This window comes from Camelina sativa, chromosome 17 (assembly GCF_030686135.1).
Source record: "Camelina sativa cultivar CO46 ecotype springtype chromosome 17, ASM3068613v1".
Lineage (NCBI taxonomy): Eukaryota > Viridiplantae > Streptophyta > Magnoliopsida > Brassicales > Brassicaceae > Camelina > Camelina sativa.
Genome location: NC_141896.1, coordinates 27639710 through 27663216, shown reverse-complemented (window position 1 = coordinate 27663216; position 23507 = coordinate 27639710). Strand labels below are relative to the sequence as shown.

Sequence of the window (23507 nt, the reverse complement as noted above, 5' to 3'; positions counted from 1 at the left end):
GAAGTTTTACATAGTTTTACTAGTACTACGATGACAAATCAAAGAAAATAACATAGTTTTACTACTTCTTAGACCTTTTCCTCTTCGTCCCTCTCCCTCCTTCTTGCGAAGTACTCGGTTGCTCATCAGCTACAGGCGCCTAACATGAAACCAAATTTTGTTAACACCTTCTAGTATTATCAAGTATTACTATAGTATTATGAAGTATTACCTTTGGTTTCTCTTGCTCTTTCACATATACTTCCAACGGTTCGATCCTTTTTTCAAGCCCATCAATCTTCGCCGAAATGTTATCGAACTGGGTTTTCATATCCTTCTTCATGGTCCTTAGAAGATCCACCAACTCAATAGTATCTTCTCTCGGTTGTTCATTGGCGACTATTTCCTCATTCGCATCGTTTTGTCCTGAACGAGTAGCCACATCGGCTGTGTACATCTCCTCCAAAAGTACAGGTAGTCCTCTACGAAGGCGCCACATCCAATTGGCAACAACGACATCATGGGTATCCTCTTCCTCAGCTTCTTCCATGATTAAATCGAGAAGAGGAATTTCTTCATCATTATGAGGGATCACACTAGCAATTGCCTGTGTAAACGACCTACTTTAGATACATTACAAACCAATTTATTCAAATGATTAATAATGGCAATTGATAGGATAACTAACCGTTGTTGTACCAAGTGTATCACCAATATTCTTTAGAGGAAAACCTTTCTGACCGGTCCTCTTAAATTTCCTCCTGCACATCCTAGGACAACTTGCATCCGCCTCAGGAATTTGGTCAACGTAAGTGTTCGCCAAAATTGGAACTGCCTCAAATAGTAAAAACTACACAACACAAGGAAAAAAAACTAAAATCAGCTTCACTTATAAGAAATATCAACAATGAGAAAACTTCAAATTTTAAACTAACTAACCTCCAATGGAATACAGAAACCTGGAACAGGCCATAACGCATTCTCTTTAACCACGACCCCATTAAAATGACTCATTGTATGGGAAATCTCTTCTAGCATGTTCTCGAATGATAATCTCCCCCAAGGAAAAGACACACAAAAACCTAGATCATTCACTGCGCTTACAACAAAATCATCGATACCCATTGCATCTCTCCCCGAGTCTTTTGTATAGCCTGCAATGATGCTTCCTAAAAAGTAGAGAACCGCCATCTTCAACCTATCACGAGTACGATCTGGTTGCATTATCAATAGGTGTCTCCTCACATCTTCAAGTGTAATCTTTTTTTTTTTGTAAAAAATATTTCCTTTGAAACACGGTACCGCCGGCTTCCTTGTAATCAAGTGGATAGCACCGACAATCTAATCCAGACATCAAAGCATGTTCTCTCAGACCATACCGGATTGGAACACCATTCACAACAAACCATGCTTCCTTCTTTTTTTCGATTTTAGCCGTTCGAAGTAAGAGCATCCACATTCCCATAAGCTTGTGGTTTGGTTCCCTTGGCATGTGAAAAATGTGCTTGAATTGTGGATGATTCTCAAACCAATCCCTCTCAGAACTAGTCAGTGGATGCTCTAATTTATCCAGCGTTTTCAAAGTTTCAAAAATATGACACCTAGTCGATAGCTTGATTTTCTTGTTGTACTGGCTAGGCTCGAAGTGCATTCCTAAAGGTTTCATCGCTTCTGTTTCCTCCGATTCCTGCAACAATATCAGTTTTATATGAGTTATACCAATTATACAACAACTAGTTCTACCAGTTCTACTAGTTCTACACCACCTAGTTGTACCAGTTCTACTAGTTCTACACCCAAAAGTTGCACCAGTTCTACTAGTTCTACACCCAATAGTTGCACAAGTTCTACTAGTTCTACACCAATAGTTGCACCAGTTCTACTTGATCAATTTCAAATTCCAATGAGTTTTCAAATTCCGAACGAATGACACAGACTTGTTGTACTTACACTTGCATCGTTGTCCTCCTCGTGCTCCATCTCACTTTCGCTTGTACTCCTTCTCGAGTTACCTGCCGAGTTCGAACTTCCCTCCTTATCTTCTTCTTATTCTCCTTCATCGTCTTTTTCTTCCGATTCTTCTCCTTCATCGTTTTCTTCTTCCCCTTCATCGTCTTTTTCTTCCCCTTCTTCACAATCTTCTCCTTCATTGTTTTCTTCTTCTTCATCGTTTTCTTCTTCCTCTTCATCGTCTTTTTCTTCCCCTTCTTCACAATCTTCTCCTTCATTGTTTTCTTCTTCCACTTCATCTTTTTCTTCTTCCCTTTCATCGTTTCCTTCTTCCCCTTCATCGTTTCCTTCTTCTTCTCCATCGCTTGATTCCACAGAAGTAGATCTCTCGTTATCTCCTCCTTCTTCATCATCTTCTTCTCCATTACTTGATTTTGGAGTAGCGGATTTTGCTTTCTCTACTTCGTTTGCATTTTCTCTTCCGACCATCGGATTGGGTTCCTCCGAAACTCGACTTTCACTTTCTTCCGCCACCGTACTCAAAGCTCTCTCTCCTCCTACTGTCGCCGGACTCAAACCCGACACACCTACTTCCGGCGAATCGGATTTTGCTTTCGAACCACCATCTCCTTCTGAGATCTTCTTCTCTTTCAAACGCTCACTCCTCCTCACACGACCCCCCCCCCCTTGTTTTCGCCATCTTCTTACTCGATTTTTACTTGATTGAATGAAAACGAGAAAACCCTAGTTCTACAGTTTCACCCAAATCGCTTCGAATTTCCCGAAGAAATAGAAGAGTGACGAGAAAGAGCAGTTTTAATTTACAGTTTTTTTTAAAAAAAACCGATTCAGTTTTTTTGGGTTTTAGATCCGATTCAGTTTTTTGGGTGGATACTACCCATATATTTTTTGTAAATATCTAAGTTTTCTATAGACAAGAATGTAAAACAACACATTCTCGATTTAAAAAAAAAAACAAAAACAAATGCCAAAAAAGAAAGGAACTTTTGAGATTGTCAGAAATGTTTTAGGGAGTTCTGAGACGAAAACTCATTTTCCCAGTCTTAAAAGGCCGAGTGTTGTGAGTTGTATTTTAGAAAAGGCCCTCAAATTTGAATAAATATTACAATAGTGCCATTAATTCATCGTCTTCCTCAGAATCATATTTTTTCTCCGGCTAAAACCCTTTCTTCAACCTATCTTATGTGAAAGCTGTCGTCTTTCGGAGAACATGGTATCCGTTTTATTCCAATCTTCTTGTTCTTGTTCACTTTCTAGCTTTACCTCTGTAAAATTCGGAGCTCGTCTCGTTTCTCCTCTCTGTTTCGCCGGAACTCATGTACAAGTGACTTCCGGCGGTGGTCTTCGAATCGGACAAGGTAAAGGCTTTTCACAAAAAAAAAAAATCAAATATTTGTAAGTTATTCATGTTAAAGCCTTAGAAATTTCGAAACTTTGTTGTCTTACTTGCTTCTACATGGCCCATATACTGTTCTTGATTTTAGACTAATTCTTGCTTTTATTATTGTTCACAATTAATCTCAAAGATTCTGTTTAGCTTAGAGACCAAACTCTTATTTCCATAAGATTTGACTGGTCTGTGATTGTTAGTAATATTGTGAAATCTCAGGATGTTTACTGAACTTGAAGGGTGAAAGACCTCAGAGATTTGTTGTCTCAGCTGTTGTGGATGATAAAAATGTTGTAGCTAAAGAGGAGAAGAAAGAAGGTGGAACGGATAAGGTTGTAGATAACCAGAGAATGACCAAAGTTTGTGATAAGCTCATTGAGGTTTTCATGGTTGATAAGCCTACACCTTCTGACTGGAGAAGACTGTTAGCTTTTAGCAAAGAATGGGATAGTATCCGGCCACATTTCTACAAACGGTGTCAGGAACGAGCGGATTCCGAGGATAACCCTGAGATGAAGCATAAGGTTCATCGGCTTGCAAGAAAGCTCAAGGAGGTGAAAAACTTTGAAGCTATTGGAATTATGTTTCCCTTCCCTTTTCTTTTGTATTTTCAAATTCGGGTGATCTTATCTATGCTGTTTAATTGTGACATTGGTCTTAATCAGGTTGATGAAGATATTCAAAGGCATGATGAGCTTCTGAATGTTATCAAGAGGACACCACCAGCTGAAATTGGTGAACTTGTTGCAAGACGACGTAAGGATTTCACAAACGAGTTTTTTGATCATTTGCATACTGTTGCTGAATCCTACTATGACAATCCGGATGAGCAAGATGGTAATTTTTTGTGCCTCTTGTGAGTTAATGCCTAACCCCAATGGAACAAAACAATATACTGATATTTGTTCAATGGTAACTTTTTTTGGTAAGCTCTTGCCTCGCTGGGGAAGTTGTCTATTGCGGCTGTACAAGCCTATGACACTTCAACAGAAAGCATTGACGCACTAAACGCTGCGGAATTGAAGCTCCAGGACATAATCAACTCCCCTTCTCTTGATGCTGCTTGCAGAAAGATTGATAGTTTGGCTGAGAAGAATCAGCTTGATTCTGCGTTGGTTCTTATGATCACAAAAGCATGGTCTGCTGCTAAGGAATCCAACATGATGAAAGAGGAGGTACTAAACTCCTTCTACATTCAGTAGTAGCAGAGAATTGGAATTAGTAACCACTAACCATATGGCGTTTCTCTTGGATGAGCATATTTTCTTTGCATCATCACATTGAAATCATACAAGTCGTAGAATTTCTTTCACCCATTTGGTGTTGGTCCTTGACAGGTAAAAGACATACTGTATCATTTGTACGTAACAGCAAGAGGGAATCTGCAGAGGCTTATGCCCAAAGAGGTGAGAATACTTAAGTATCTACTATCCATAGAGGATCCTCAGGAACAATTGAGCGCTCTACAAGACGCTTTTACCCCTGGGGAGGAGCTTGAAGGGACTGATGTAGACTACTTATACACGTAAGCACGAGAAGACTCGGTTTAGCTTTATATACATTTATGGAACCTCAGGCTGAGTAAAAAATGGAAACTGTGTAGGACGCCGGAGCATTTGCAGAGTTTAATAAAGACGGTGTTGGAGGCGTATCATTTCAGCAAAGAAGGGAGTTTAGTGAAGGAAGCCAAAGACCTTATGCATCCTGAGCTCATTGCCAAAATGGAAGTACTCAAGAAGCTTGTTGAAAAGAAGTATTTATGATTCAAAGATTTTACAGATCATAATTTCTCTTTTTGTTACCATGTATGTGTTGTATATGGTGTATGACATTCTTCAGGTTTCACACATAGTTTTGATACCACCATAAGACTAAACTGTAGAATCTTGCATTTCTATGAATAGAATATGTGAGACACTTAAACATGATGCACAAGATATATACTTCCCGGAGTACGTAGTTTGATTCTTCTTGAATATATCACATGCTTCCTGTTCATACATTGTAATTTTGTGTATGAAAGCTATTCCTCAGCTTCTTCCTCCCGGTTAAGAGTTGTGTTATAAGTATCCATCTTAATTAGAGAGAGTTGTGGTATTTTCTCATAACTAAGCTCCTCTAACCTTTTGGCCTTTTGAAATCATAGTCGAAAGCTGTGTAGGCTCCGCTTAATTACAGTTGAAAATTTGAAATTATGGGTTCTCGAGCATTTCATACTCTTCCTGGCTATCAAAAAGCACTAGACTTCGGAGTGAATTAAGTAAAATTCAAATTTTTAACATGTGAGAACTGATTACTGAAGATTACAAAACCAAAACCCTAGGCCAAAAGATTATTTTCTTTCTATTTTCTTTTTTCTTTTTTAAATGCCAAAAAATACCAACAAGTTACTTTCAAGATCAAATAAACAAGATTTTCAAGACTAAATTACAACTAAACATATAGATCAGAAATTGGAGGCTAGAAACTCAACCCTAAATTGAAAACTATGCAAACTTATGCAGATTGGAGGCTATATATAAATCAAATGACACAAAAATTAAAATCCTAGGGCTCCATTTATTTCTTTAACTTTCTTGGTCGATTACTAAACTATTAGAGACCTGATTTTTAGAGTATAAAAACAATGCAAATTAATGCACTTAGGTTTTTGTCTTCTCTTTTGAAAAGAAAAAAAAAAAGTTTGTCGTCTCTCCGCAGCCTTATTAATTGTTGTTATTAAAATTATAAATGAAGATAATGAACAAAAGCGCCCGTGGCCTAATGGATAAGGCGTTTGACTTCTAATCAAACGATTGTGGGTTCGAGTCCCACCGGGCGTGTTTACTGTTTTTGTCCAACTTAGTTTACAGTTTCTTCTTCTTCGTTTTTTTTTATGGACCTTTAAATATCCCTCTTTAGTGGTTGAATTATTTCCTAGACCATTAAAACAAACTAAATGACCATTTGGATTTGGACATCATAAACAATTATGACCTGATGATAATACGGAAAAAACTCAACTATGATTTGGACATCATAAACAATTTGCCCTATCATTTTTTTAGCTCAATTTTTTTACTGTTACGTTATTTTAAATCTATATTCTTTTGTTAGATATGCGACTCAAAGATTGACTAAAAGAATATTAAACAATCTAAATAAAAAGATTTTGCATGTGACTTGGCAGTTTTTTTTAAATTGTGACATTTTAACAAGTAAAACTTCTTTTCGAAGGATTTTTTTTTTGCTTTCTAAAATGTTACTAATATTTTTCTAAGAATTGGATGTTAAACAATGAAGACACTAATAATGGGAAACTAGGATATATCCCGTGCTTAAAGCACGGGTCAACATTTTTTTAAAAAATTATAATATAATAATTAAAATTATTGTTTTTTTAAGTTATTTTGTTTGAGATAATATTTATTTAAAATTGTTATGTAAATCTATTAGTCTATTTGAATACTAATTATTTTAGAATACTATAGTATTTTATTTTTGATGTATTATTACAGTTTTATATTGTTTGTTGTTATATTTGCATCATTATTATGTGAAATATAAAATAGTAATTTTAATATTATAATTGTGAGTAAATAAAAATTATTAATTTATTATTTATATAAATTTAGTTTTACCAACCTGCCAATGTGGAAATTAAAACACACATTTCATACAATGAATAATATATCTTCGTTTTAAAAAAATCAAATCACAACATATGCAGAAAAATATGCATTTTAAATTATAAGTATTATATGAAAATTCCAAACAATTTGTAAATAAAATAAAATAAAGATGATAGGAGAATCATAATTTCAAAACTTAACAAAATCTTCGAATTTAGTTATTAAAAATAATTGTATTGTATACTTGGATATAAATTCTTAGTTTTTAAAATTCTGATTGGTTTATATATTTTTTTTAAAAAATAATTAGTAATTTCGTCCATAATTTATTAGAGAGAGAAAATTATTTTTTAGATTTTTTAATATTTGATCCGTAAGTGTTTTTTATTTTTAATTAATTATATTTATTTAAATTAGTTAATTAAACTTAATTATTTTTTTCTAATGGCAATTGAATGTAATTTTTTACACATTTTAAGGTTAGTTTTATATTTGTACTTCTCAATTAATATAGTTGGATTCAAAGAATGCTTTTCTAAAAATTACTTTATACACCAATCATAATTCTTTTTTGTTAATTTGCGTTTTTTACAAAAGGAAAAAAAAACACTGTTCACGATATTCAAGATTAGACTTTACTCATGATTTGTTTAACTACCAACTGTGCAGCGTTTTTCAAATAACGCACTAACAAAAGAATTTCTTTTAATATTTAATATATATTTAATAAAAGAGAGCTAAATAATCAACACATCTTTTAATAAATGACTTTTTAATTTAAAGTAATAAAAACTCATATTGAGTATACATTATTATTTTTATAAATCATAAAATAATTTATTCTAGATTGAAATAAAATAAATTTTACCTGATCAACTCAAAAAAATTTTGGTTTTTAAAGTTTATATGTAATAGATGAAAATGTGATTTCATAAAAATTTGAATCAATAATAATCAATTTAAATTTATAAGATATTTGCTTATATTTTTATCTATCTTATTATATAAAGTTGGGTTTTGAAAGTTAGTCATTAACAAGATTTTGACACATGTTAAGTTATCAATATGAGATTTTGAAATACGTAAAAATTAATATTTAATAGGAGGAATTTTATTATAAAAAAATAAAATATATTGTTTTAAAAAATATAAATAATGTAAAAGATAATTATCAAAAGTTACAGAATTTATAAAAAATACAAAGTTTTTTTTAAAATAATTATAAAGAGATTATATATATACTAGATAAGGACCCGTCGATGTGCGGGTTTAAAGTTTTGTAAATAAAATAAAATTTAATAAAAATATATTAAAATTTATTTTACATTAATTATAACTTTTTTTTTTGCTATAAGACATTGATTTATATCTATATACAAATCTTTTATGTATGTTACCATTAAAAGTGTATTTTTTACACCTAGATATATTGTATGTTATAAATATATTAATTACCACTACCTAGAAAATGTCTATATGAGCAAATTAAGCCAACTGTTATATGTCTTTTTACTTTCACTTTTGCATAGTTTCTTTAATCACTAAAATTGTTGGCTCAAAACACTTTTTGAATAAAAAATAAACTACATCACAATAGAGTATGTCTAACCATGGAGAGAACATCTGTTCTACTCTCCTCCCTTATGGAGAGAACCTTGCGTCTAACATCCTCCACCATGGAGAACCTTCACTCCGTCTTCCTTCCTTGGGGAGATAACTTTGCATCCAACCTCTCCCACCTTCCTACCTTGGGTATATAACCTTGCGTCCAACCTCCTCCAAAATAAAGGGAACCTCGGCTCTGCCCTCCTCTAGTGTGGAGAAAATATGTTCACGTCAGCTATCTCAAAGTGACTTGCTCTGGCAACCAATGAAACTAAAGACCATTTTCCAACGTCACAAAATCTTTTGGTAGTAACTAATGTTAAATTTCCCAATGTATTCATGGAAGTTTTTTTGACACACCATAATTTAGTCTCTGTCTCCAAGCTCCTATGGATTTATCAACAACGATTTATGTTTTTCCAATCAATCTATGTTTGTTGTAGGCTTGTGTTTGATAAGCATATTTTATCCAATCATTAGGCTGATGACCTTCTCCTCTTTATCTTCTTTTGAGATTGAACGAATGGTAACAATTATGTTTGCACAAAAAAAAGGTGTATGACCAACCAATGAAGGTTGAGAAATTAGAAGAAAATTAATTTGACATAATTAATGAAATAATAGAAAATTATAAGCATGGTAATATATGAATCTCAAATAATTCAAATATGAAAATATGAATTAAGGAAAACAATCTAAAACTATTACAATAAATTTTAAAATACTATATTAGAAAAAGAAGATGCATATCTTAATCTTCCTTTTTTTTGGGTCAATATTAATCTTACCAATTCCAAACTGAAAAAGTAGAAAGTAGGAGTATATTTTGGTTTTGAAAAATAAGAAAAATTTGTCTTCCCATTAAAAAGTTTGACCAATAGAACAAAGTTGAAAGTAATATTTTTAGATAAATTACTTTGTTAGATGAATAATATGAGACGATCTATGTTTATATAGAAGTGAGTATACATTTTTTATAATTAATAATTTACTGTATATTTTTCTTAATCCCTTTTATATTTTATGAATAAATTTATTCCAATGAGCTCATTGTTTTTTTAAAAACATTTCTTGCTTCCCACTTTCTTTTAAGACGTACTATCGTTCGACGATAAGAACGCTTTCTGTTTAGTTGATCTTGCATTTGTGTATTCATCTTTTTTTTCATGCTACTTGTCTTGCAAATTAATAGAAATAATAATAACACCGAGAGATTGCGTAGTATGCATTATAAAATTGAGAAACAAAAAAAATTCAATGAAACGACGACAAAAATACGTTGTAATATATAGGAATCTTTTTATATAATTGCTTCGATTAGACAACAAACAAATTGCCTTCGAAGACTTGTTCAAGAAAAAAGATGTGTACAAAAGGTTTAGAAAAAAAAAAATACCAAGAAAACAATGCTAGTAGAAATTATTTTGTTTGGTGAAACATATGTCATCATCTATTTGCTTATATAGAGGGGTGTATTTACAATCTTTTTTCCTTCTAGGATTAACAAAATTTTTTTAAATATAATAAGATTAAGTTATCTTATGCATTGTTTTACCAAACTTGAAAACTGTGATTTATGATCGTTAAAATTGACATGTGTCACGATCTAATGAGTTACTAACTTTGATATGTGATTTCTGATCGTTAAAATTGACACGTGTCACAATCTGATGAGTTACTAACTTGAATATTTAATCGTTAAAAGTGACAAGTGTCACGATCTGGTGAGTTTTTAACTTTGATCTTTGATCGTTAAAACTAACACGTGTCACGATCTGGTGAGTTACTAAGTTTAAGAACCAAGCTTTATATAATAAGATTTATCTTATAATTATATTTTAAATAAAATTAGGTGTTATTTTATCTATTTAATTTTATATAAAACCTTTTTAGGTTAGGTTTTGAATTTTTATATATATTTTTTAATTTTAATAATGAATTGATATGTGTCAACATTTGAATGATATAATTGACACGTGTCAAGATCTTGTTAATTAGTAATTTTGTCATCAAGGTTTATATAATAAGATATATATATATATATATATATATATATATATTTCATAAAATTCGAAATTATAATATTATTTACGTATTTTTAACTTTAAGTTATTAATTCCACAAAAAACTATAAAAATGGATTAAGGAAAATATACAGTTAATTATTAAAACTGAATTTTGTAAATACTCACTTCTACATAATGAGAAGGTAAACTATTCTCATTTTTTTAAAACTAAATTTTCTCTTACTTTCTCCTTTTTCAGTTGGGAATAGGTAGGATTAATATGTTAATCGAAAAAAAGATTAAGATATGCGTCTTCTTTTCCTAATACTACATTTTATTTATTATAGTAATTTAGATTGTTATATTTAATTTCTATTTTCATCTTTGAATTATTTGAAATTCATATACTACCGTGCTTATTATTTTCTTTAATTATGCTAAACTAATTTTTTTTCTAATTTCTGAACCTTGATTGGTTGGTCATAAATTCTTCTTCTTTTTTTTGCAAATATAATTGTTACCATTATTCATTTAATTCCAAAGGGAGATAACGAGTATAAGCTCATCAACCTAATGAACGGATAAAATAGGCTAATCAAAACATAAGCTTACAACAAACATAGATAAATAATAGATTGGAAAAACATAAATCGTTGTTGATAGATCCATATAAGCTCAAAGACTGTGACACCCTGGTTTGTGGAAAGGTTTAAAAAGAATTGATTTGGCCACATATATCGCCAAAATGCACTTATTTTTCGGTCAAGGGTCATGAGAGAATTTCATGATGGGTGACCTTCCTGGAAGTGATTGTCGGAACTGTGCGAGTGAGGACAAAACACAGGAACAGATCATTTGTTGATTTGTAGGGTCGTTAACAAGTTTTTAAGCCTCACAGACGTAACAAACCGGCCATCGGATATGGATGAATCCACAGACCGGGAATATATGTAGGGCCCACATAGGAAGGTGGGCCCATAGACTGATAGTGGACATGGGCTCATTAAGCAAGGTGGCGGTTGAGGCGTTACAGAGACAGAGGCTACATCATGGTGTGTCAAAGACACTTTCACGAATACATTGGGAAATTTAACATTAGTTTTGTGACGTTAGAAAAATGTTTTTACTTTAATTGGTTGTCCCAACAAGGCATTTTGAGATAGCAAAAAGACGTGAACATTTTCTTTCCACACAGGAGGAGGGCAGAGCCGAGGCTCTGCTCTATGATGGAGAAGGTTGGACACAAGGTTATCTCCCCAAGAGAGGAAGGTGGAGGAGGTTGGACGCAAGGTTATCTCCATGGTGGAAGAGGTTGGACGCAAGGTTCTCTCCATAAGGGATGAGAGCGGAGCCGAGGTTTTATCCATGGTGCGCATACAATATTGTGATGATACATCATTGATTAGTATATTATGTAATATATTTATTATTGAAAATGTTTTTTGAGCAAACAATTTTAGTAATTAAAATACTATGCAGAAGTAAAGTAATATAGTTGGTTTAATGTATTCATATAGACATTTTCTAGGTGGCGATAAAAAATATATTTGTAACATAAAGTATATTTAGGTGTAAAAATACATTTTTAATAGTAACATACATTAAAAATTTGTAGATGGATATAAATAAGTGTATTATAACAAAATTAAATTTTATAAATAACATATAACAAATTTTAATATATTTCTGTTAAATTTAATTTAATTTATAAAACTTTAAACCCGCACATTGGGCGGGTTCTGATCTAGTAACATATATATATATATATATATATATATATATATATATATATATATTTGCCAACCATTAGGTCACAACAGGCCGAGCGATTAGCCAAATCCCTACATTTGTAGGGAGCGAGACTCGATCCGTGGTGTGATGGTATTTTGTTATTTCATAGGTATTTAAAGGTTCATAAATATATAAAATATTTATTTATTAGTATAAAAAAATTAAAATATATAATTATATTTAGATTATTTTATTTTTATTTTGAAAATCAGAATAGAATCATTCATAAGCTTCACATCAGTATATGAGTAACCTTAAAATCTTAACTATTTGGAAATGAAAAAATTAGTATAAAAGTTCCAGTTGGATGGCAATTTAATTTATATCACATGTACGCCTTTAGCTTCTAGCTCGAATTAGCTAGCTAGTGTAGTAGACGAAACTAGGTAATATGAGCCTTAACTATAGTACTATCACGTTAATATAGTATTTGACATATGATTTGATTATTACCCGTGTTTTTTTTTCAGTGGCTTTTCATTATATTGTGTTTAGATGTTAAGGTTTGTTTAGTATATTAAACTGGTTTCCTCTCTGGTTACTTAAATATTACTGTTTGTTGTCAGTCATCACATCAGTATCGTTTGCTAAGTCATCGTCAAACCATTTTCTTCAGTTCCTCCACTTCAATTTTTGACAAAAGAAAAAGAATATGACTGTTCAAATCAAAAGAAAAGTATGACTTTAAATAAGAAACAGCAAAGATTAACCGCGGATTTAAGGTGTAACAATCCGTCCTGTACACCCCACTAGCCTCACTACTAGCCGCCCCAACGGACTCTAAGCTGGCCCTACAGGGCATCGATCCTAACCCATCACTGTGGATATCCAAATCCACCAGTAGGTTATTGGTGCGCCAAACGTTCCTCGAATCCTGATCCTCACCTTTTAACAACCTTCCCACATGACAAGTTGCTACCAATTAATATGTCTAATGGGATGGATAGCAGTGGGCTAGCAGGGTCCACGGACGGTCCGTCGGGGCAGCTAGCGGTGGGCTAGTGGGGTCCGCGGGACAGGTTGTCACATAAGGTCAGAATGGTAACCGCGGCTTTAGTAGTGCGGGACAAAAAAATTGTTAGTGCGGTACGATTCAACTGCGGTATGTGCGGGACAAATTATTTGCGGGATAAGTGCGGTTATTACACAATAAGCAGTACAACACAATGTTTGATTGGTGAAAAAATATTTGCGGTACATTTTATTAAAAATAAATTTTGTATAATCTAATAAATCTTTAACAATTGTAATTTGATCCATTAAAGAAAATTTAAAAAATTATGTACATTATGTATTATATGATATATGTTAGTAAAACATATATTAATAATTAGTATAATTGTAAATTGTTTTATTGGTTTGTGTTAATCAGGAAAATTATATCTTATATGGATTTGTATACTTATCTATTATAATAATATGTGTATGAATAAATTAGTAAATATTTTGTAATTGTTATTAAATTAAACTTTTATTACAATACAATAATATACTCCATGTATTAAGAATATTTATTTATAAATAAAATACATAACCTATTATTTTAATAAATTTTTAAACTCAAAGAATATAGATTAATAAACATTAAACCACATGACCACTTGTATAATTAATAAACAATTAAAAATATTAAAAACATATTTTTAATGGGTTGAAATTTTACTAAAGAGTGATTAAAATTTTATTAGCTATAAGTATAAATGTAACTTATATATAGCAAATTCAGTTAACTAACAAAAACAAAAATTATGTCCAGTCGTCATCGTAGTTTTCAAAACCGCTGGATAATTCATTGATGTTCTATAGAATAGCGGTCTAGTGTACTTTCCATCTAAAAATCCGCAAATGCTTTTCTTTTTTTCTGAAAACCGCAAAATGTGAATTGTTTTGTTGATTGGTGGCAAAAAGTGGTTTTCACTTTTTTCTTCTCAATACCGCTTTCTGTGTGTCTCCGATCAAGGCCTTAGTAGTGCGGGACAACAAATTTGCTAGTGCGGTATGGTTCAACTGTGGTACGTGCGGTACAAATGTATTTGCCGGACAAGTGCGGTTATTCCAAAATTAGCGGTATTAAAATAATGTTTGATTGGTGAAAAAATAATTTTGGTTCACAGTATATATATGTATAGATTTTGTTAATAAAAAATATAAATAATTAAAATAATTGTAAATTATTATCTTCTTTGTGTTAATAAAAAATTATTTTGAATCTTAAATATCCAAATTTATTTAAACTAAATGTTTAACTTCTTATATAATTATTTTATGCACAACTAAAAATCTTATTTGTAAATTATTAATTTTTTGTACCTATTTACATATGTAAATTAATGATTATTTATTTTGTTATACATAATTTATTAAAGAGAAGGGAAAAAGGTAATGGAATTTTTTTGCTTTTGCATATCTATATTAAAAATTATTTAAAAAACAATGTACTACTTTTTGCATGAAAACTGCTGGATAATAACACAAAAGCGGTCAAGGGATAAACTTTTGGACAAAACCGCACCCCATTATTATTATTAACTTTTAAAAAATAAACGCAGACTAATAGCTTTTTATCTGATTGGTAACTTAACTGCGATTTTGATAAAAATGTATTGAAAACTGCTTTTGAAAGGCTACCATTCATAGCCTCAGGTTGGCCTACATCAAAGTTGTGATATGAAACAGAAAGGAAAACTATTGTGTTAGCTTTGTTATTTAGAAGTTAGTACTTGGAAAATAAAATGCAAATATTATCACTTGTTAAAATCTCTGTTATATTCTAAAGTAGCAGTTAAAAGTTCAAACTATATGTTTATGCAATGAAATAGGCGGACAAGATAACATCAGAATTAAACATTAATAGCGTCTTTTTGGTCACACATGCCATTAAATTTATATTCATCAAGGAAGATTAGGAGAATACATACGTATTAATAAGGCTGGGCAAAGTACCCTACCCCAAAAATCTAACCCGAATCTGAACCCAAACTTAAAAATATTTGAATGGATGCTTTTGTTTAATGTATTGGATATCCGAACCCGATCGAATATATCTGAACATCTGATCTCCACCTGAAACCATCAAAACATATATATCCCTAACACTCCAGGAATCCGATCGAGTCTTTCATGTCATTTGTATCCCTTGATTCTTTACTTCCCGTTTTTTGCAATACTAACCAAAATTTGGGTTTTTATTTTCATATATGTCAATTTTCATATGTTAGTTTAGAACTTTCATTATATAACTGTATTTTTCATATCCCTTGATTATATGATTTTAACTTCAACATCAGAACCATTTGATATTTCATAAACTCAAGAACTTTCGGCTTATGATAGGGGGTGTATTCAATCTAATATTTCAAATGATTTGAGTTTTTATGAGATTTTAAATGATTTTGATGATTTTAGGGGAGTTGATATGATTTATTGTAAAATTCTTTCAAATCTCACCTAAAACCATGAAATTTGGATTTCTGTATTTTTAACTAAACAAATCCCCTCAAATCCCTAAAAATTATTAAAATCCAAATCCACAGTCTATTTTGAATAACAGTGGATTTTAAAGTAATTTTTTATCATCAGTTCGATAACAGTGCATTTTAAAGTAAATTTTCAAATCAACAGTTCAATAACAGAGAATTTTAATAGATTTTTAAAAATCTATGATTGAATAACATAGGATTTGTAAATTTTACACAAATCACTTAAAATGTCAAGTTGAATACACCCAAGTGTTTTTGTATTTGGATTGTCTCTTTTTATGAATTCAATTTGGTTTGATAACTTTGATTTTCTTTTTCTTATTGATGATTACAATTAGTTTGTTTAGTTTGGTACTTCGGCTACAACCATTTTTTTATTAAGTCGGATTGATTTCATGTTTTTTAAGTTGGTTCAGATAAAAAATACCAAACCCGACTTGAATTCAAAATATATTTTAAGATTACGGGTATACTCAAACATACCCAAACCCGACCCAAAATATAAATATATCTGAATGGTTCCTATTTTTCTAAACCCAAAAAATCGAGAATCCAAAATATCCAACCCAAACCCAAATATTAATCTATACTAGGGATTGGACCCGCACATACGTGCGGGGTTAATTTTAAAAAAACTAAGTTTACAATTAGGTTTGGACTATGCGGAGTTACATTTGTAATTATGAATGTTAAAATGTTATTAACATTCATAATCCAACTTTGTACCAATTTATTTTCAGTTTGGTTTAGAAAAGAAGATGATTAGATTTAAGTACATTAAAAAATAGTAAGAGAAAGATAGTATATATGTTTATATCTGTATCGGAAACCCGTCTCATCCCATATATGATATGTCCTATTTTTTTATCTTATAACCGTAGTTTTAATAATATTTTATCAATTTGAAATTGTATATTTTAGTCCAACAAATAAGAAAGTAAGGTAAAAGATTTGCATCCACATAACATTTTATTTGTAAATATAATTATTTGGTATAACACTTATAACATAAACTTATTTTGGTTTACTTTCATAAAATTTCTAAACGTTTGAAATAATAACCGCTTCACCATAAATTTTGGATTCACATGAAATTTAATTTATCGTAATTTTATAATCCCATCTTGATATATCTATTTCTTGTTCCTTTTCTATGAAAAATAGTTTATATAATGTTTTTATTTTATTTTAAATTACATGTTTTCATCTCGTATTCGATCTTCCTTATACATTAGATTTATAATGAGTGTGATATATAAGCGAGTATACAGATACTATCATCCATAACAGATTGGATACACTATATTTGAAAGTATTTATCACAAATACATATATATATATATATATATATATATATATATATATAAATTTCGAATTCTGAAAATAAGAAAAAGAACTTAATTTTTCTTCTACCCTAAAGAAATCAAAGTAAAAAAAAGAGAGCTTGTTAGCCTACAAAAAAATCAGTTATACACATAAAAATATGTTGAAACCCCATAAGCCCCCAAATATATCAACCTGCAATGACAACAACATTAGAGTGTAAATTGTCCTTCTGTTCACATCAAAAGTTTATGTAGGATTATTACCATACTCCTTTATAACCATTTTACAATCACCAAAGCCCAACAATAAATAATAACAATGTTGTTAAGTGATGGATCCATTTGACTGAACATTCAAAGAAATAGAGGTGACACGGATAAAAAAACTTATACCGGATTTAGAACAGTCTATCCGAGAGTAGCAAAGAGGATAATCATGAGTCATGACTTTAGAATTATCAACAACATAAGTTCCACAGAACTAAATATAGATGTATATTAACATATATTAGAAAGATAACAAAATTGATGATAAATGTTTTAATATAATTATAGAGTTTTCATTTTTGTATAGCTATATATATTTAAATTTTTTTATATATATTTTACAAAATATTCAATTAATTTCAACTAATTAGCATCTCTCATCAATTTAAGTTATCATTATAAATGAGATTTAATGTCATGTTTTAATTTGTAATCGTGTTTTGAAAAAAATTGTATAAATCTCTAACTATTTTTTTTTGGCAACAATTATTAGAATATTTGTATAAAGATTGAGATCTCTTATACTTAATCATTAATATAGTTTCCTAAAATATTTGAATTTATTATTTATCCTGAATATAATTTCATAAAATATAGAAATGTATCATTTATAGTTAATATAGCTTCCTAAAATACTGGAATAATTTGACTCGAATTTAACACACGACTAACTGGTTTTAGAAAACTATAAATGTTTAATACTTAGGGCCTGACTGGTTCAAACGCTGCGGTTGCGGTTGCGGTTGTGGGAGATTGCGAAAGCGGGCGATTGCGGTTTCAAGCGTTATTAAGCGTTTTGAACGACTGGTTTAGCGGTTTAAAATTGATGCGTTTGCGGGAGGTTTACGACTGGTTGACCAGCGGGTGCAATAGCGGTTGGAACATAATAAATGTGATATATAATTATATAAATGTTTTAAAATATCAAAAACTTTATTAAACTTGATTTATAATTAAAATTCATTAAAAATACTAAAATAATTATTAAAAAAAAATTCATAATGAAATACTTATTACTTTATGCATTTAGCTTTTTACCAAAATTTTAATCAAGTAATTTGATAAATGACTAAACATATGTTTTAGATCGTAGATCTTCTTTCTTAAATCTCACACACTCAATAAGTTCTGTGGGGCAGTATTTGCATCGGTAGTAATGATCAAACGAGAGTTGAGAAGAGTCACTCGTGATTTGTTTTTATTTTTCACAAATAATCTTATTTTCTCAAATTTCTGATGAAACGTTATATTTATTTAGATTTTTTTGAACTTATGTGCGATGTGCCATTAAATTTACATCAAGTTTTCCGGGTTATTGTTAATTAAAATATTATTTTCTTCCAATTGTTTATTTTTTTAATATTTTCAATCGTAACCGTACTTCATTTTCTCCCATCCTTAATGAATAAAATAGTTAGGTAAAAAATATATAAAAAATATATTTCATTATCATTGATTTGTTTCAAGTTTTTTCTCAAAAAAAAAAAAAATTTGAAACGCAAACGCCCGCAACCGCAAACGCTTGCGGGAACCAGCTTTTGAAATTCAACGGTTGGGAGCGATTGGGAGCGACTGGGAGCGATTGGAAACGATTTGTGTGATTGGCCCCAAACGCTAGCAACCGTCCGCAAACGCAAACGCAGCGTTTGCGGGAGCTAGCGGGAGAACCAGTCAAGCTCTTAATCTAGAAAACTAATTGGAAAACTTAATATTTTTGAAATTAATTATTTATGGGTTATTACCATATCCAAAATTAGATTTGAAATCTAAGTATCCATCGTTTAACCAATTATGAAAATAATTAATCATTTATTTCTTTTAAAACTGTTACCATTAGTTTAGGAAAGTTTTTTTTTTTAATTGTGTAGCTAAATGGGTCTGTTTGGCAACATGATTATATGTTATGTTTTTGTTTTTTTTTTAAGCCTAAGTGTACTCCCCAATTAATAGTATAGATACTTGAAGTTTTACAAATATATATCTGGTGTGATGGTGCATTGTGCATTAAAGACTTACCATTGATCACTGCACTAAGATCACTTCAGAGTTTTATTAGTTTTTATGAACGCAAAATTGTACATTTGTTTTTGTGAATCTCATAAGTAGATTAAGTTCTAAAGTCGAATCTATGTATCTACCAAACTTTTCCAAAATTCTCGTCTTTTATGGTCGGAAAGTTGTGTCGTTCTTATCTTTCCAATGTTTTTTGCACATATATATGATGATGGAAAAAGAGAGTGTATGATGGTCGAAAAGAGAAAAGGGGTAATAAGATGGGATACCACTAAATATGAGTAACCATTCATGATAAACGCGGCTAAGTTATATTGTATTTTCTGTCTCACTCTTTCAAAATCCCAATTTGGTGGCCAAGTGTATTCGATCATTTTTCTATTTTGGTTACAACCCTAATCGTAGCCACAAAGACTTTAACGTGACTAGTAACTGTCCGAAAGCATGTCCTCCCCCACATACAGCAGAGTGATTTGGCTCTAACAAATTAGAAGACAGCTTTCAAACAAGATGTGTACATAGGTTTTGGAAGTATCTAAATTGTTATAGGTCTTTTGTATAACTTACTCTCTCTGTCACAAAAAGTGTCACTATAGAGACTATCATTAACCCAAAGCTAAGTAGCTAACTCTTCTTTAGACTAAGTTTTTTAATTTATCATTAACTAACTCTTCTTTAGACTAAGTTTTTTAATTTATCCATAACCCAAAGCTATTTGTTCAATCTAAATCAATAATCAATTATTAAACAAAGCATACAAGTATATAATTCAAAGTTTTTACTTTTAAGAAAGCTTTTAATTTTTAAAAGAAGACTTAAGTAACTTTGTAGGTCATCCCCGCCTATCAAAATGTGTACAGAAATTACAATGGAAAAATATGCAAAATCAATCCCAACCAAGATAAATATATATATTTACTCTAATTTACAAGATAGAACACAGAGAAAAAAAATGCCTCCGGAGAGAAGGAAATTCAACTATAAAGAAAGAAAGCTGTTGGCTGGAGTATTTTCCTCGTGTGTGTGTTTTTTTTTTTTTCATTCAATTCGAACAAGAGAAGCAGGCATCTCATACTGCAACGCAAATGCTTCAACTCGGTTTCTAAGCTCAGATATGTCTTTGTTGGTGCATAAACTTTTCACAAACTCCTTGTGTGACTTCACATGCTCTCTCTGCAACGCACTCGCTATTTGAGCTGCCTTTATCAGAAAATCCGCTATTGTCTCGAAATCAGACTCTATACAGCCTCTTGTTGTCATCGCAGGTGTCCCTATTGACAAAAAAGAAAAGAGGTTCGATATGAATATTAATGTGACAGACAGCTCACTAAAAAAATTTCAAAGTGCCAACCAATCGATCTGTGCTTACCTATTCTTACACCTCCAGGAGATATTGTACCATTATCCCCAAATATAGCTGTCTTGTTCAAGGTTATATGGCACATCTCGCACACTTTCTCGTAGACTTTCCCTGCAAAATAGACATAAACATAATCAGACAAAAACAATAACTTTGGATCGATGGGTGGTAAGGTTGAGTGAAATAGGTACCTGTTAAGCCCAAAGGAGTGAGATCCCACAGCAACAAATGATTGTCAGTGCCACCAGTAACCAGTCTGCATTTTCTTCTAAGCAGAGCTGCTGCTAAAGCTTGAGCGTTTTTCTTCATCTGTTGTATGTAAGCTTTATAGTCTGGAGTGGCCACTTGTTTCAAGGCAATGGCAAGAGCTGCGATATGGTTGTTGTGAGGACCTCCTTGTAGCGATGGAAAAACAGCAAAGTTGATCTTTTCCTCTAAATCATAGTGCGTGGAAGTGTCACAATGACTAGAGTGATGGCTCTGCTTTCTTATCTTTGGGCCTCTCCTGTAGAAGATGATACCTCCTCTAGGACCACGTAGACCTTTGTGGGTAGTGGAGGTAACTATGTCACAGTGATCAAATGGATTGGAGCATTCCTGAGATTATAAGAAGAAAAAAGTAGCAAACCAAATTCAGAAACAAAAACACCTTGAGCAGAATCATAACAAAAGTCGACATATCAGAATAGTTTAGAAGCAATTCGTTACATATATTAACCGACACACCAATATCAAGTAATCATATACGTGACAACGTGCCTATTTGTTCTCATTTTCTTAAAAGTAAACCTTACTGTCCACAAAGTATAAGAAGCATCTAACTACTAATCATTTAAAAGTCACCACAGAAAAGGACTTTTGCCTAGAAAGTAGTAAAACCAGCTAATGGTTGAATAGAACATCCATAACACAAACACAGAATATGAATGAATACATAGCCTAATCGAAAATTTATAATACTAAATGTCAGTTTTACCTAAGTGCTAGACATGCAATCTAAACCATGGAGAAATAAAGAGAGAATCAACACAAGAATACAAAGTGGTAGTAGTTGATGGATTCCAAACCTTAGTCGCCACAAGACCGCTTATATGAGCCATATCACACATCAAAACAGCTCCACACTTGTCTGCAATTTGTCTAACCCTAGCGAACTCCCAGTCCCTAGGATATGAACTCCCTCCACAAATAAGAATCTTGGGGCGGTAATCAAGCGCCTTATCTTCAAGCTTATCATAATCAATATACCCAGTTTGAGGATTGACTTTATAAGGAAAGCTCTCAAAGAAGATGGACGTAGCCGAAATCTTCTTCCCACCTGGGGTACAATAACCATGACTCATATGACCTCCAGAAGGAGAATCAAGCCCCATAATCCGCTCACCGGGCAACAAAAGTCCGGTATACACGGCAAAATTAGCAGAGGTACAAGAATACGGCTGTACATTAACACCCCATTTATCAGATTCAAGACCAAACGCAGTAAGAGCTCGTTCAATACACAGATTCTCAATCTGATCAATATATTGATTCCCAGTGTAGTACCTCGCACCAGGCATGCCTTCAGAGTATTTATTCGTCAAATGACTTCCCAAGGCCTCCATAACAGCTCTACACACAAAATTCTCGGAAGCAATCAACTCAATCCCTTTCACTTGTCGTTGCTTCTCTTTCTCTATAAGCTCGTGTATATCAGGATCAGCCAAATGAAGAGGTTGATCACCCCAAGCTCGTACAGCAGCACGTCTCGATTCCAGATCTGTATCACCACCACCAACCGAACTCCTCTTCGGATGCTTCGCTTGAGTTAACAAAAGTGGACAATCTCGTTGCCTTTTGAGACACATGTGGTGACCTAAGATTCTGAAATGCTCGTCTTCTTTCTGATCTCCTCCATCTTTCTTCGGCTCTTCCACGGTGATCTTCTCAACCTTCTGCTCGAGTAATTGCAACGGAATCGGAGAAAAGGTCGTTGGTAATGATCGGAAACTTGGATCGACTTGTAGATTAATCGAATCGTCAGCAATCGGAGCTCTTGGAGTCGGTGTTGGAGTCATTGATGCGTGGGAACAACCAAAACCTAGTGAAAAATTAGATTGAGAACGACTCAAATCCATACAAATTGAAGAAGATGATGATTGATTATTTTTATTTTTTTTTTCTTTAGCCCAATTTAGGGTTTTTTTAAAGACCTAGTCGTCTTTTTCTTTTTCTTTTTCCTTTGGGTCTGTGGATTCGAGAAGATGAGAGAGAAAGGAACAAATAAATGAGTCATATGAACGCGGAGATGAATGAGTTTTGGGGGAGCTGACCGGGTACCGCTAAAAGAGAGCTCTGTATCTGGACGCTTTCTGTGGTATGATTAATTTATACGGTGGATTTTGTTAACCGGTACAATTAGGAACATGTCAATTTTAATAGAGATTGACGGGGAAAAAGGGTGTTTCCCTAATCTAGCCACAAAACTTAGATAGATTCATTTTGACCGATTTAAAGTTTTTTTTTTTTTTTTTTTCAAGATTAAAAGTTTTTTTAGGTTCTAATAAATAAACTACAAGCACAAATATCTCTTAATATTATGCAAGTTGAAACTTTTGATCTGATACCAAGTGTATTCTACATAAATTTTGCTTAATAAAAAAGTAGAGTATTATTTCGATTTTTTCATAACATATCAACATATCGGTAATATTTTTTTTATGTTTACCAT

At 31.9% G+C, this 23507-nt stretch overlaps 2 protein-coding genes, 1 non-coding gene and 1 pseudogene across 3 annotated transcripts; 2 read left to right on the top strand and 2 right to left on the bottom strand.

Annotated features, from left to right (window-relative positions):
- Positions 1 to 61: 61 nt before the first annotated feature.
- Positions 62 to 1657, bottom strand: LOC147924375 (uncharacterized protein At3g43530-like; annotated as a pseudogene).
- Positions 1658 to 3024: 1367 nt separating this feature from the next.
- On the top strand, positions 3025 to 5265 carry LOC147924374 (uncharacterized protein At4g37920-like). The gene is made up of 6 exons (XM_087497315.1): positions 3025 to 3308; positions 3560 to 3894; positions 4006 to 4177; positions 4271 to 4515; positions 4678 to 4865; positions 4944 to 5265. Exons 1-6 carry the CDS (start codon positions 3161 to 3163, stop codon positions 5101 to 5103), a joined length of 1248 nt encoding a protein of 415 aa, XP_087353441.1. The 5' UTR covers positions 3025 to 3160; the 3' UTR covers positions 5104 to 5265.
- An 824-nt stretch (positions 5266 to 6089) lies between these two features.
- TRNAR-UCU (transfer RNA arginine (anticodon UCU)) lies at positions 6090 to 6162 on the top strand. The gene has a single exon. It is a non-coding gene; the product is annotated as a tRNA-Arg (tRNA).
- A 14050-nt stretch (positions 6163 to 20212) lies between these two features.
- Positions 20213 to 23183, bottom strand: LOC104787288 (serine hydroxymethyltransferase 7). The gene is made up of 4 exons (XM_010512828.3): positions 21865 to 23183; positions 20989 to 21394; positions 20807 to 20908; positions 20213 to 20708 (listed from the first exon to the last, which is right to left on the bottom strand). The coding sequence occupies exons 1-4, from the start codon at positions 22912 to 22914 to the stop codon at positions 20476 to 20478; spliced, it is 1791 nt and encodes a 596-aa protein (XP_010511130.1). The 5' UTR covers positions 22915 to 23183; the 3' UTR covers positions 20213 to 20475.
- Positions 23184 to 23507: the final 324 nt, after the last annotated feature.

Coding starts and splice junctions, on each gene's coding strand:
- LOC147924374 (XM_087497315.1), top strand. CDS start 3,161: ATGGTATCCGTTTTATTCCAATCTTCTTGTTCTTGTTCACTTTCTAGC. Junction 3,309..3,559: donor TGGTCTTCGAATCGGACAAG/GTAAAGGCTTTT, acceptor GTGAAATCTCAG/GATGTTTACTGAACTTGAAG. Junction 4,178..4,270: donor CAATCCGGATGAGCAAGATG/GTAATTTTTTGT, acceptor TTTTTTGGTAAG/CTCTTGCCTCGCTGGGGAAG.
- LOC104787288 (XM_010512828.3), bottom strand. CDS start 22,914: ATGGATTTGAGTCGTTCTCAATCTAATTTTTCACTAGGTTTTGGTTGT. Junction 20,909..20,988: donor CACTCCTTTGGGCTTAACAG/GTACCTATTTCA, acceptor TCTATTTTGCAG/GGAAAGTCTACGAGAAAGTG. Junction 20,709..20,806: donor TCCTGGAGGTGTAAGAATAG/GTAAGCACAGAT, acceptor TTTTGTCAATAG/GGACACCTGCGATGACAACA.